The sequence below is a fragment of the Somniosus microcephalus genome, unplaced genomic scaffold (assembly GCF_052327205.1).
Source record: "Somniosus microcephalus isolate GS21.2 unplaced genomic scaffold, FLI_Smic_1.0 unresolved_chr6, whole genome shotgun sequence".
Lineage (NCBI taxonomy): Eukaryota > Metazoa > Chordata > Chondrichthyes > Squaliformes > Somniosidae > Somniosus > Somniosus microcephalus.
The window spans coordinates 10,835,953-10,850,952 of NW_028225184.1; the positions used below are offsets into that span (position 1 = coordinate 10,835,953).

Sequence of the window (15,000 nt, forward strand, 5' to 3'; positions counted from 1 at the left end):
TGGAGATGGACATTGCCTGGCACTTGTGTGGCGCGAATGTCACACTTTCACACAATTCACAATTCACAATTCAAATCGCTTTATTGGCATGATAAGTTACATCTTATGTTGCCAAAGCATCAAAATACATTTATGGTTTAGCACATAAACGCAGTTCTATTCATACAGTGTATAAACAGGTATATCCCTGAGTGTATAAATATACATTCGCATTGTTTATATATATTCTTTTCTTAGTTTACTGGTTGTCCCTCTGTTCATGGCAAGCTGTAACATAGTGTGCCGCCAGTGTTACACAGCTTCTCTCCTCTCCCAGTAGGAATGGGAGTTTTTGGTTGTCATTCAGATTTCTGAAATCAGGGCATATTTGTGAGAATTTTTGGTAGAAATTCTCCCTGATGCCCTGATATTTTCCACAGGCTGTGAGGAAGTGCATCTCTGTCTCCACTACTCCCTGACTGCAGTGAGAGCATATCCTGTCTTCTCTTGGCAGCCTGGTCTGCCTGTGTCTGCCTTTTTCGATCGCTAGGCTATGTTCGCTAAGTCTGTACCTTGTCAAGGTTCTTCTCAGTTTGTTATCCTTTACCATGGTCAGGTAATCAGCTATGTTGTATTGTCTGTTTAGGGCCAAGTAGCAATTGAGTTTGCTTTGGGTTTTTGTTGTTTCTGCCCAATATGTCAGATATTTTTCCTTTTGCTTAGCGACGATTGTGTTGGGTCGAATTCTTTGTGTTACCCTGTCACTGTCCTGGGGCTGGTTATTGTTAGTATTGTTAGTAGTTACTTCACTGAGTCCCAGGACTAGTTGACTGAGGGTATTCTTCTTTATGGTCAGTTCTTGGCATTTCAGGGCGTCGTAGTGATAGCATTGGGGATTGCTCATTTGTAGGTGATTCCAAAATTTGGTGGCTCTTTTTTGGATAGTGATTATTAATGGATATTGGCCTAGTTCCGCCCTGCATGCATTGTTTACTGTTTTCCTTTGAGTCCGGAGGATACTTTTACAGAATTCTGCATGTAGGATCTCAATTGGGTGTTTGTCCCATTTTGCAAATTCTTGTTGAGTTAGCGGTCCCCATACCTCACTGCCATAGAGTGCAATTGGTTCAATTACTGATTTGAAAATTTTGAGCCAAATGCTAATTGGGATTTCTATTTGGATTGATTTTTTGATGGCATAGAAAGCCCTTCTTGCTTTCTCTTTCAGTTCATTCACAGCCAGTTTGGTACAGTTAATGGTACAGTTTTAGAGTGTGCAGGGACAGAGGGACCTGGGAGTTAATGTGCATAGGTTCCTGAAGGTGGCGGGACATATTGAGAGAGTGGTTAGCAAAGCAGATGGGATCTTGGGCTTCATAAATAGAGGTATTGAGTACAAAAGTAGAGAAGTTATGCTGAATCTTTATAAAGCGCTGGTTAGGCCACAACTGGAGTATTGCGTCCAGTTCTGGTCACCACACTTTCGGAAGGATGTGAAGGCCTTCGAGAGGGTGCAGAGGAGATTGATCAGAATGGTTCCGGGGATGGGGGAATCTTAACGACAAGGACAGGTTGGAGAAGCTGGATTTGTTTTCATTAGAGCGAAAATCCAAAAAATCAAAAATCAAAATCAATTTTATTGTCATTGTTAATGCACAAGTGCAGTACAACGAAATGTAGGCTTGCGGCTCCCGAGAGTGTACATTTAGATTAAGACATTTAAACAGTCAACATTCATTTGGCTTGTAATATATTAACATAAACATAACCACAATAAAGTGCATTGGCAGATGTGCAGGCTTTAGTGTTTATTTGTGGAGTTCAGTAGGATGACAGCCCTGGGAAAGAAGCTGTTCCTAAATCTGGTCGTATGGGTGCGAATGCATCTGTAGCATCTCCCAGATGGCAGGAGGGCGAACAGACTGTGGCTGGGGTGGGTAGGGTCTTTGATGATGGTCCGTGACCTCCGTAAACAGCGTTTCTGGTAGATGTGCTCGATGGTCGGTAGCCGGGTGCCGGTAATGCGTTGGGCAGTTTTGACTACCCGCTGCAGGGCTTTCCGGTCATAGGAGCTACAGCTGCCATACCATACTGTGATACAGTTTGTCAGGATGCTCTCTATAGTGCAGTGGTAAAAGTTAGAGAGGATCAGGGGTGACAGGTTACATCCCTTCAGCCTCCTTAGGAAATATAGGCGCTGCTGGGCCTTCTTCACCAGAGAGGAGGTGTTGAGGGACCAGGAGAGGTCTTCCGTGATGTGGACTCCGAGGAACCTAAAGCTGTCCACCCTTTCCACCACAGCCCCATGGATGTGGATGTGACTTCCGCCTTTGGACTTCCTGAAGTCCACAATGATTTCTTTGGTTTTCTTGGTGTTAAGGGTCAGGTTGTTATCGGCGCACCACTTCACGAGATGCTGGACCTCCTCCCTGTAGGCTGACTCGTCGTTGTCGGTGATCTGGCCTACTACCGTGGTGTCATCCGCAAACTTGATGATGGTGTTGGAACCCTTAACAGCCACACAGTCGTGGGTGAAGAGGGAGCAGAGGAGGGGGCTCAGCACACATCCTTGTGGGGCCCCCGTGTTCAGGGTCAGTGGGGGGGAGGTGTGGTTACCTAATTTGACAGACTGGGGTCTGTTTGTTAGGAAGTCCAGGGTCCAGTTGCAGAGGGAAGTGTTCAGGTCAAGAGTTTGGAGTTTGGTGGCTGTAATGATATCAGCAAATAGTGATGGTATTTGCCTGTTTGATTATTTATGCCTTACCAGCATGTTTGCATGTATTGACTACTTATGCCTGACCAGCAGAGGGCATGTGACAGAGCCAAGCAGTTTAGTTTTGCTTTCGCTTTAGATGGATCACTAGCATGATGTCTCCTGTAAATGCTGTTAAAAGAGTTGAACAAGCTTTAGATTAAAAGACATTCTCTTTCATAAATGTCTCGTCATTGAACCCACAAAGAAATCAATACAGTGGCCAGCTTGTTGGGGACGATAGTGTTGAATACTGAGCTGTAGTCTATGAACAGCATTCTGATGTAGGTCTCCTTACAATCTAGGTGATTCAGTGCCGAGTGTAGAGCAGTTGTGATTGCATCCTCCGTTGATCTGTTTGCACGATAGGCAAACTGGTGTTGGCCAAGAGAGGCAGGAACACTGGCTTTGATGTGGGCTAAGACCAGTCTCTCGAAACACTTCATTATGATGGGTGTGAGTGCGACAGGTCGATAGTCGTTCAGGCACGTCACAGCCGTTTGTTTTGGCACAGGAATAATGGTAGCATTTGGTGGCAAAAACAGGAAAGCAGTTTATTATTTGAATGGCAATAGATTGGGAGAAGGGGAAGTGCAAAGAGACCTGGGTGTTATTGTGCACCAGTCGCTGAAGGTAAGCATGCAGGTGCAGCAGGCGGTTAAGAAGGCAAATGGTATGTTGGCCTTCGTAGCAAGAGGGTTCGAGTACAGGAACAAGGATGTCTTGCTGCAGTTGTACAGGTCCTTGGTGAGACCGCACCTTGAGTATTGTGTGCAGTTTTGGTCACCTTACCTGAGGAAGGACGTTCTTGCCATGGAGGGAGTGCAGCGAAGATTCACCAGGCTGATACCTGGGATGGCAGGAATGACGTATGAGGAGAGAGTGTGTCGATTGGGCTTATACTCACTGGAGTTTAGAAGATTGAGAGGGGATCTCATCGAAACCTATAAAATTCTGTCAGGTCTGGACAGACTAGGCGCAGGAAGGATGTTTCTGATGGCCGGGGAGTCCAGAACCAGGGGTCACAGTCTAAGGATAAGGGGTAAGCCATTTAGGACTGAAATGAGGAGGAATTTCTTCACCCAGAGAGTGGTGAACCTGTGGAATTCTCTACCACAGAGGGCGGTGGAGGCCAGTTCATTAAATATATTCAAGAAAGAGTTGGATATGTTTCTTAAGGCTAAAGGGATCAAGGGATACGGGGAGAAGGCAGGGACAGGGCACTGAATTTGGATGATCAGCCATGATCTCATTAAATGGCGGAGGAGGCTCGAGGGGCTGAATGGCCTACTCCTGCTCCTATCTCCTATGTTTACTCCTGCCCTATCTATGCCCCCCATAATTTTGTACACCTCAGTCAGGTCCCCCCCTCAGCCTTCTCTGCTCCAAGGAAAACAACCCCAGCCTGTCCAGTCTCTCTTCATAGCTGAAGCGCTCCAGCCCAGGTAACATCCTGGTGAATCTCCTCTGCACCCTCTCCAATGCAATCACATCCCTCCTATAGTGAGGCGACCAGAACTGCACACAGTATTCCAGCTGTGGCCTAACCAGCGTTTTGTACAGCTCCATCATAACCTCCCTGCTCTTATATTCTATGCCTCGGCTAATGAAGGCAAGTATCCCATATGCCTTTTTAACCACCTTATCTACCTGTCCTGCTGCCTTCAGGGATCAATGTACATCCACTCCAAGGTCCCTCTGATCCTCTGTCCTTCCCAGGGTCCTACCATCAGGAGTTGCGAATTGAGTTGACTGGAGCTCTCTCCCTCTCGCTTACAGGTTCTGCCCCTTCTACAAGACTGTGGGGATCCTGCAGAACATCATCGGGTTCTATGACCTGGCCCGGCACTCTGTGGAGACCACAGCGCAATCTGACAACCGCCTCACCTGGTCGAATATACGGGACAACCTGGGTGACATCCTCTACAAGCTGAGCGCCATGAAATTCAAGGTCAGTGCCCGGCAGCCCCCATGCCCCTGCTGGGCCTCTGCTGGAAAATCCGCTGATTGCTCCTTGTGTCTGCTGGGATCTGCGGGGAAAATCCAAACATCGCTCTTGCTGTCTGCTGGGATCTGCGGGGAAAATTCAAACATCGCTCTTGCTGTCTGCTGGGATCTGTGGGGAAAATTCAAACACCGCTCTTGCTGTCTGCTGGGATCTGCAGGGACAATTCAAACATTGCTCTTGCTGTCTGCTGGGATCTGCAGGGAAAATTCAGTCATCGCTCTTGCTGTCTGCTGGGATCTGCGGGGAAAATTCAAACATCGCTCTTGCTGTCTCCTGGGATCTGCGGGGAAAATTCAAACATCGCTCTTACTGTCGCTGGGCTCGGCGGGGAAATTCAATCCCCGCGCCGCCTGTCTGCTGGGATCGGCGGGGAAATTCAAACATCGCTCGTACTGTCTGCTGGGACCTGCGGGAAAATTCTAACATCGCTCTTCCTGCCTGCAGGACTCTGCGGGGAAATTATCCCCCATCACTCCTTCTGTCGCTGGGATCTGGGTGAAATGTTCTCTCGTTGCTCCGTCTGCCTGCTGGGATCTGTGGGGACATTCACTCGTTGCGCCTCCTGTCTGCTGGGATCTGAGGGGAAATCTGGGGGAGTTTGTGGGGGGGGAGGGACGGGAGTGTGAGAGGGGAAAGGTGTGGGAGACTCGAGGGCGGGGGGGTTTGGGAAGGGTTGGAAGGGGCGAACGAAAGGGTCGGTTGCCTAGATGCGTGTTTCAAGAGGATGCGGGGGGGGGGCGGTGGGGTGGGGGTGAAGGGAGAGGGTCAATGCGGGAGGGGCTTGGTGCTGGGAGGGGGGTCGAGGGGATCGAGACAACCCCTCTGAGCGTCCCCGGCTCCAGTTCCCCAGCCGAAACCTCAACCGTGTTCTAGGGAGTTGGGGGTGGGGTGGTGTGGGGGAGGGGAAAGAGTTCCTCGGCAGCGCCCCCCACTGGTGGGAGGGAGGGACACCAGCGTGACGTGTTTACATAACAATTCCCATTCTGAGCATCAACAAAGGAACTTATTGCATCTATACTCACTTCCTGCTGTATCAATAAATTCTAACAAGCTAATTATTCTGCGTCTCTTTCACTTGTGCCATGCTAACCTTGATGGCTCTCGCTCTCACTCTCTCTCTCTCTCTCTCTGTCTCTCTCTCTGTCTGTCTCTCTCTGTCTCTCTGTTGCTCTCTCTGTCTCTCTCTCTCTCTCTGTCTCTCTCTCTGTCTGTCTCTCTCTGTCTCTCTGTCTCGCTCTCTCTCTCTGTCGCTCTCTCTGTCTCTCTCTCTCTCTCTCTGTCTCTCTCTCTGTCTCTCTCCCTCTCTCTCTCTCTGTCTCTCTCTCTGTCCCTCTCTCTGTCTGTCTGTCTCTCTCTCTCTCTCTGTCTCTCTGTCTCTCTCCCTCTCTCTCTCGCTTTCCCTCTCTCTGTCCCTCTCTCTGTCCCTCTCTCTGTCTCTCTCTCCGTCTCTCCCTCTCTCCCTCTCTCTCTCTCTGTCTCTCTCACTCTCTCTCTCTCTCTGTCTCTCTCTGTCTCTCTCTCTCTCTGTCTCTCTCACTCTCTCTCTCTCTCTCTCTCTCTCTCTGTCTCTCTCACTCTCTCTCTCTCTCTCTCTGTCTCTCTCACTCTCTCTCTGTCTCTCTCTGTCTCTCTCTCTCTCTGTCTCTCTCACTCTCTCTCTCTCTCTCTCTCTCTGTCTCTCTCACTCTCTCTCTCTGTCTCTCTGTCTCTCTCTCTCTCTCTCTCTCTCTCTCAGGATCCAGTCAAGGACGGCGAAGCCAAGATAAGGGCGGACTACGCTCAGCTGTACGAGGAAATGCAAAACGCCTTTCGCAACCTAGAGGACTGAGGGCAGCGGTTGGCTATTCGACTGCAGTGTGCATGCTTCGAGCCCAGGTCGAGAGGACGGAACACAGCCAGGACGGGAGAAACTCGCAAAAACTAGACCCTAAAAATAAACTGGATAATACTTAATACAGAGCTGGTCCCTGATGATTTATTTTAAATATTGTGTGGTCTGTAAATGGGGAGAGGTGGGTGAGAGGGTTGATCCCCCTCCGATAGGGAACAGGCTGCCCGGTGTCTGTAAATGGGGAGAGGTGGGTGAGAGGGTTAATCCCCCTCCGATAGGGAACAGGCTGCCCGGTGTCTGTAAATGGGGAGAGGTGGGTGAGAGGGTTAATCACCTCCGATAGGGAACAGGCTGCCCGGTGTCTGTAAATGGGGAGAGGTGGGTGAGAGGGTTAATCACCTCCGATAGGGAACAGGCTGCCCGGTGTCTGTAAATGGGGAGAGGTGGGTGAGAGGGTTAATCCCCTCCGATAGGGAACAGGCTGCCCAGTGTCTGTAAATGGGGAGAGGTGGGTGAGAGGGTTAATCCACCTCCGATAGGGAACAGGCTGCCCGGTGTCTGTAAATGGGGAGAGGTGGGTGAGAGGGTTAATCCCCCTCCAATAGGGAACAGGCTGCCCGGTGTCTGTAAATGGGGAGAGGTGGGTGAGAGGGTTAATCCCCTAGATAGGGAACAGACTGCCCGGTGTCTGTAAATGGGGAGAGGTGGGTGAGAGGGTTAATCGCCCTCCGATAGGGAACAGCTGCCCGGTGTCTGTAAATGGGGAGAGGTGGGTGAGAGGGTTAATCCTCTCTGATAGGGAACAGCCTTCGGCATTCTGTGAGCTGTACACTGACACCCTTTGTTTTGTATATGTTAATATATATTGCAATTCAATCCGTAAGATTTTGACGGAATTAATTCGACAGGAATTCAAGATCGCCTAATAATACAGAGAAATCTTGGCACCTAAGCTTGTTTTCGAATTCATTCCATGCATGTTGCAAAACTTCAAGACAGAGTCTCACAGTTTGGGGGGTGAGGAGTCCCACAGTTTGGGGGGTGAGGAGTCCCCACAGTTTGGGGGGTGAGGAGTCCCCACAGTTTGGGAGGTGAGGAGTCCCCACAGTTTGGGAGGTGAGGAGTCCCACAGTTTGGGGGGTGAGGAGTCCCCACAGTTTGGGGGGTGAGGAGTCCCCACAGTTTGGGGGGTGAGGAGTCCCACAGTTTGGGGGGTGAGGAGTCCCCACAGTTTGGAGGTGAGGAGTCCCCACAGTTTGGGAGGTGAGGAGTCCCACAGTTTGGGAGGTGAGGAGTCCCCACAGTTTGGGGGGTGAGGAGATCACAGTTTGGGGAGGTGAGGAGATCACAGTTTGGGAGGTGAGGAGATCACAGTTTGGGGGGTGAGGAGATCACAGTTTGGGGGGTGAGGAGTCCCCACAGTTTGGGGGGTGAGGAGTCCCCACAGTTTGGGGGGTGAGGAGTCCCCACAGTTTGGGGGGTGAGGAGATCACAGTTTGGGGGGTGAGGAGATCACAGTTTGGGAGGTGAGGAGACCACAGTTTGGGGGGTGAGGAGATCACAGTTTGGGGGGTGAGGAGATCACAGTTTGGGGGGTGAGGAGATCACAGTTTGGGGGGTGAGGAGATCACAGTTTGGGGAGGTGAGGAGATCACAGTTTGGGGGGTGAGGAGATCACAGTTTGGGGGGTGAGGAGACCACACTTTGGGGGGTGAGGAGATCACAGTTTGGGGGGTGAGGAGATCACAGTTTGGGGGGTGAGGAGATCACAGTTTGGGGGGTGAGGAGATCACAGTTTGGGGGGTGAGGAGATCACAGTTTGGGAGGTGAGGAGATCACAGTTTGGGAGGTGAGGAGATCACAGTTTGGGGGGTGAGGAGATCACAGTTTGGGGGGTGAGGAGATCACAGTTTGGGGGGTGGGGAGATCACAGTTTGGGAGGTGAGGAGTCCCCACAGTTTGGGGGGTGAGGAGTTCACAGTTTGGGAGGTGAGGAGATGGTGAGTGTTGGTGAAAAATAAATTCACTCGAGTCTGTCTTAAAATAAAAGTACACAGTTTAATAACAGAACTTTCTGGGAGAAGGTCATAGACCCCGCGGTCTCGTGACACCCCTCTCGTTCTCTCTTAGTTGGTACAGCTTTTTATTCTATTTTCATCCAATCACATTGTATTACAATAATCACCTGATCACATTGTATTACAATAATCACCTGATCACATTGTATTACAATAATCACCTGATCACATTGTATTACAATAATCACCTGATCACATTGTATTACAATAATCACCTGATCACATTGTATTACAATAATCACCTGATCACATTGTATTACAATAATCACCTGATCACATATAGCTTATTTATTCTTTTCAGTATTAGTAAAGGTTAGTTACATCTTACTATGCCTTTGGTCACAGGTCAAATTCCCATGACCCCTATATTCTTCTGTGTCTACAATTTTTAGGTAAAGCAGCATATTCCTTATCGCTTACACAAAACACACATATTCTGTCTGGTCCCACAACTGCGTCATATCTTGGTTTTGCGAAGCTTCTCACATTGTTCTTTGTTTAGTTTTGCCTTTTTACGTAAGTCAATTTTTATTGTGATATTTCTTATCTCAACCTGGTTTCTTTTAGTTCTTGTTCACTTTCACATGACCCCAACTCCTTTGTTCTGGTTTTAATTTTGCTGGCATCACTTAAGTAGTGGTCACCTCGGCTGTCCGAATTCTGAGAGGGTTCATTTTAACCACTTCAGTGAGGAGATCACAGTTTGGGAGGTGAGGAGATCACAGTTTGGGAGGTGAGGAGATCACAGTTTGGGAGGTGAGGAGTCCCCACAGTTTGGGGGGGGAGGAGATCACAGTTGGAGGGGTGAGGAGATCACATTTGGGGAGGTGAGGAGATCACAGTTTGGGGGGTGAGGAGATCAAAGTTTGGGAGGTGAGGAGATCACAGTTTGGGAGGTGAGGAGATCACAGTTTGGGGAGGTGAGGAGATCACAGTTTGGGGGGTGAGGAGATCACAGTTTGGGGAGGGTGAGGAGATCACAGTTTGGGGAGTGAGGAGATCACAGTTTGGGGGGTGAGGAGATCACAGTTTGGGAGGTGAGGAGATCACACAGTTTGGGGGGTGAGGAGATCACAGTTTGGGGAGGTGAGGAGATCACAGTTTGGGAGGTGAGGAGATCACAGTTTGGGAGGTGAGGAGTCCCCACAGTTTGGGGGGTGAGGAGATCACAGTTTGGGGAGGTGAGGAGATCACAGTTTGGGGGATGAGGAGATCACAGTTTGGGAGGTGAGGAGATCACAGTTTGGGGGGTGAGGAGATCACATTTGGGGAGGTGAGGAGATCACAGTTTGGGGGGTGAGGAGATCACAGTTTGGGGGGTGAGGAGATCACAGTTTGGGGAGGTGAGGAGACCACAGTTTGGGAGGTGAGGAGATCACATTTGGGGAGGTGAGGAGATCACAGTTTGGGGGGTGAGGAGATCACATTTGGGGAGGTGAGGAGATCACAGTTTGGGGGGTGAGGAGATCACAGTTTGGGGAGGTGAGGAGATCACAGTTGGAGGGGTGAGGAGATCACATTTGGGGAGGTGAGGAGATCACAGTTTGGGGGGTGAGGAGATCACAGTTTGGGGGGTGAGGAGATCACAGTTTGGGAGGTGAGGAGATCACAGTTTGGGAGGTGAGGAGATCACAGTTTGGGGAGGTGAGGAGATCACAGTTTGGGGGATGAGGAGATCACAGTTTGGGGGGTGAGGAGATCACAGTTTGGGAGGTGAGGAGATCACAGTTTGGGAGGTGAGGAGATCACAGTTTGGGAGGTGAGGAGATCACACAGTTTGGGGGGTGAGGAGATCACAGTTTGGAGAGGTGAGGAGATCACAGTTTGGGAGGTGAGGAGATCACAGTTTGGGAGGTGAGGAGTCCCCACAGTTTGGGGGGTGAGGAGATCACAGTTTGGGGGGTGAGGAGATCACAGTTTGGGAGGTGAGGAGTCCCCACAGTTTGGGGGGTGAGGAGATCACAGTTTGGGGAGGTGAGGAGATCACAGTTTGGGGGATGAGGAGATCACAGTTTGGGAGGTGAGGAGATCACAGTTTGGGGGGTGAGGAGATCACAGTTTGGGAGGTGAGGAGATCACAGTTTGGGAGGTGAGGAGATCACAGTTTGGGAGGTGAGGAGATCACACAGTTTGGGGGGTGAGGAGACCACAGTTTGGGGGGTGAGGAGATCACAATTTGGGAGGCGAGGAGATCACAGTTTGGGGAGGTGAGGAGATCACAGTTGGGGAGGTGAGGAGATCACAGTTTGGGAGGTGAGGAGATCGCAGTTTGGGGTGTGAGGAGATCACAGTTTGGGGGGTGAGGAGATCACAGTTTGGGGGGTGAGGAGATCACAGTTTGGGAGGTGAGGAGATCCCAGTCTGGGGGTTGAGGAGATCACCGTTTTGGGGAGGTGAGGAGATCACAGTTTGGGAGGTGAGGAGATCCCAGTCTGGGGGGTGAGGAGATCACTGTTTGGGGGAGTGAGGAGATCACAGTTTGGGGGGTGAGGAGATCACAGTTTGGGGGGTGAGGAGATCACAGTTTGGGAGGTGAGGAGATCCCAGTCTGGGGGGTGAGGATATCACCGTTTGGGGGAGTGACGAGATCACAGTTTGGGAGGTGAAGAGATCCCAGTCTGGGGGGTGAGGAGTCCCCACAGTATAAAGACTCCCATTTTTACAGTGCCTGTCACGACTTCAAGACCTCCAAAATCGTTTCACAGGCAATGACATACTGATGTAGTGTCGGACAAGTCCCACAGTTTCACACCCTCTTTCTCGCTCTGTCCCTGGCTGACCGCCCAGCTATTCATTAATCGTAATGTGTGGAGTTACGCCCTGATCCAGCTCCCTCTGTCAACTTGTGTGATTCGAGAAGGCATGGTGCGAATGGATTGTGAATGAACTCAGACAGCATGCAACAACAGGTAGGAGAGGAACGGTGAAAGCTGTTTCATTTTAACCGCGTATATCGTGTGGGAGAGGAGCTCTCTCTCTCTCTCTCTCGCTCTCTCTCTCTCAATTCAATTCAATTCAATTCAAATCGCTTTATTGGCATGACAAGGTACATTTTATGTTGCCAAAGGAGCGAAAAACATTTATGGTTGAACACATAAACACAGATCTATCCATACAATTCAATTCAATACAATTCAAATCGCTTTATTGGCATAACAAGTTACATCTTATGTTGCCAAAGCATCGGAAAACATTCATGGTTGAACACATAAATACAGATCTATCCATACAGTGTATAAACAGATATATCCCTGAGTGTATAAATATACATTCGAATAATTTGTATATACTCTTTTCTTATATTTAGTGGTTGTCCCTCTGTTTATGGCAAGCTGTAACATAGTGTGTCGCTAAGCTCTCTGTCGCTCTCTCTCTCTCTCTGTCTCTCTCTCTCTCTCTGTCTCTCTCTCTCTCTCAGTCTCTGCCTCTCTCTCTCACTCTCTCTCTGTGTCTCTCTGTCTCTGTCTCTCCCTCTCTCTCACTCTCTCTCTTTGTCTCTGTCTCTCTCTCTCTCTTTGTCTCTCTCTCTGTCTCCCTCTCTCTCTCTCAGTTAAATTGAAATTCAAATTCAAATTCAAATGCTTTATTGGCATGAAAGTTTACAGAGAACCATATTGCCAAAGCTTACATAGCAAAAAGGTACAGTTTTCCAACATTCTGTAGGTGTCAATCGATTTGACATTTGTTGGGTACATACAATATTACTTTTAAACAATATTAATTTTAAACAGTCTTTCTACTTCATTTGGTACGTTCAATATTAATTTTAAACAGTCTTAATTTTAAACAGTCCTCAGGTTGTGACATGTTGTTACATATTTGGCCCCAAGTTATGGTCTGTCTCCTTCTCCTAGGACTAATCTCAATTTTGACAGATCATCCAATTCCTTGAAATCTCTCTCTCTCTCACTCTCTCTCTGTGTCTCTCTGTCTCTGTCTCTCCCTCTCTCTCACTCTCTCTCTTTGTCTCTGTCTCTCTCTCTCTCTTTGTCTCTCTCTCTGTCTCCCTCTCTCTCTCTCAGTCTCTCTCTCTGTCGCTCTGTCTCTCTCTCTCACTCTCTCTCTCTCTGTCTCTCTCTCTCTCTCTGTCTCTCTCTCTCTCTCTCTCTGTGTCTCTCTGTCTCTGTCTCTCCCTCTCTCTCACTCTCTCTCTTTGTCTCTCTCTCTGTCTCCCTCTCTCTCTCTCAGCCTCTCTCTCTCTCTCTCTCTGTGTGTCTCTCAATCTCTCACTCTCTCTCTCTCTCTCTCTCTGTCTATGTGTGTGTGTGTGTGAGAGAGGCAAGTACAAGGCTTCATGGCAACACCCTCGCTCTAAGCACTGGCATCTGCTGGACTACATCATCGTCCGAGTGAGGGACTGCAAGGACATCTGTATCCCCCGCTCCGTGACAGGCGCTGACGACTGCTGGACAGACCACCGCCTAATCCGGTCTGTCATCTCCATTCGAATCTGGCCTCGGGCGACTGTCTGTGTGGAGTTTGCACATTCTCCCCGTGTCTGCGTGGGTTTCCTCCGGGTGCTCCGGTTTCCTCCCACAGTCCAAAGATGTGCGGGTTAGGTTGATTGGCTATGATAAATTGACCCTTAGTGTTAGGGGGATTAAATACGTGGGGTTACGGGGATAGGGTGGGATATGTGTTGGTGTAGGGGTTACGGGGATTGGGTGGGATATGTGTCGGTGTAGGGGTTACGGGGATCGGGTGGGATATGTGTCGGTGCAGGCTCGATGGGCCGAAGTGGCCTCTATCTGCACTGTGGGGTTTCTGTGATTCTGTGAATGTAGGCCCAAAACAGCGGCGGCAACAGAAACAATGCTGCAGGAAAATCAATGCTGGAGCACTCAAGGACCCCGCTAAGAAAGCCCTATTCAGCCTGCGCCTCACAAACAACCTGACGACTCCCAGTGATGCAGAGACACGGAGTGTCCACAGCGTCTGGTCTGCACTCAAGGCCTCCATAATCAGCACCTGTGAAGAGACGCTCGGTCACTCGACCAGGAAACACCAAGACTGGTTCGACGAGAATGACCAGGAGATCCAGGAGCTAATAAGCCGCAAGCGCAAGGCATTCCTGATCTGGAAACAGCAACAGAACTCGAGAGCAAGAAAGCAGCTCTACAGACGCCTGAAGGCCGAGGTCCAACAACAAACTCGCGACCTAAAGAACAGATTGTGGGTGGAGAAAGTGCAGGAGATCCAGCAGCTAGCCGACAACTGCGATGTGCGTGGTTTCTTTAGCACAGTCAAGACCATCTACGGCCCAATCACCCAAGGTCCTACCCCACTGCGGGCCAAGAACAGAGAAACTCATCAAGGACAGAGAGGCAGTCAGTGCCTGCTGGAAGGAGCACTTCGGAGATCTCCTTAACCGCGACTCTGTCTTCGACGTGAGTGTCCTCAACTCCATCCCGCAGCATGCTACCCGCCACCATCTCAACACAACCCCAGCCCGGCATGAGGTTGAAATGGCCATCGGACAACCGAAGGACAACAAGGCCTCAGGAGCAGATGGAATCCCCGCCGAGGCGCTAAAGCATGGCGGAGAAGCACTACTGGCGCGAGTTCATGAACTCATTTCTCTTATCTGGATGGAGGAGAGCATGCCAGGGGATCTCAGAGATGCCGTAATTGGGACCATCTTCAAGAAAGATGACAAGTCCTATTGCGGTAATTACAGAGGAGTTTCCCTGCTGTCTGCCACAGGGAAAGTCATCGCAAGAATCCTCCTCAATCGCCTTCCCCCAGTGGCTGAAGAGCTCCTCCCAGAGTCGCAAATGCGGATTCCGCCCACTAAGGGGCACAATGGACATGATCTTCACCGCACGTCAATTACAAGAGAAATGCAGGGAACAGCACCAACCGCTGTACAAGGCCTTCTTTGATCTCACAAAGGCCTTCGACACTGTGAGGGATTATGGAGTGTCCTCCTCAAATTCGGCTGCCCTCAAAAGTTTGTCACCATCCTCCGCCTGCTTCACGACGACATGCAAGCCCTGATCCTGACCAACGGTTCCACCACAGACCCAATTCACGTACGGACCGGGGTCAAGCAAGGCTGTGTCATCGCACCAACGCTCTTCTCGATCTTCCTTGCTGCAATGCTCCATCTCGCCCTCAGTAAGCTCCCCGCTGGAGTGGAGCTAATTTACAGAACAAACGGGAAACTGTTCAACCTCCGTCGCCTCCAGTCCAGATCCAAGGTCGTCCCATCCTCTGTCGTCGAATTACAGTATGCAGACGATGCTTGCGTCTGCGCTCACTCGGAGGTCGAACTCCAAACCATCGTTAACACCTTCACCGAAGCGTACGAGAGCATGGGCCTTACACTAAACGTCGGTAAGACAAAGGTCCT

The 15,000-nt window shown here is 49.9% G+C and overlaps 2 protein-coding genes across 3 annotated transcripts in view; both read left to right on the forward strand.

Annotated features, from left to right (window-relative positions):
• LOC147087053 (V-type proton ATPase catalytic subunit A-like) overlaps positions 1–6,671 on the forward strand; it is a 79,830-nt gene extending 73,159 nt beyond the window's left edge. Inside the window, exons 12-13 of the mRNA XM_085978025.1 lie at positions 4,511–4,682; positions 6,475–6,671. Of these exons, the coding sequence (XP_085834151.1) occupies positions 4,511–4,682; positions 6,475–6,567 (265 nt within the window). The 3' untranslated portion in view covers positions 6,568–6,671. The remainder of the gene's footprint in view (positions 1–4,510; positions 4,683–6,474) is intronic.
• A 4,760-nt stretch (positions 6,672–11,431) lies between these two features.
• LOC147087054 (CD276 antigen-like) overlaps positions 11,432–15,000 on the forward strand; it is a 32,376-nt gene continuing 28,807 nt past the window's right edge. The window contains exon 1 of one of the 2 annotated variants that reach the window (XM_085978173.1): positions 11,432–11,557. In XM_085978173.1, coding sequence (XP_085834299.1) covers positions 11,531–11,557 — 27 coding nt within the window. In that variant the 5' untranslated portion in view covers positions 11,432–11,530. The remainder of the gene's footprint in view (positions 11,558–15,000) is intronic. The other variant, XM_085978176.1, reaches the window with a different exon arrangement.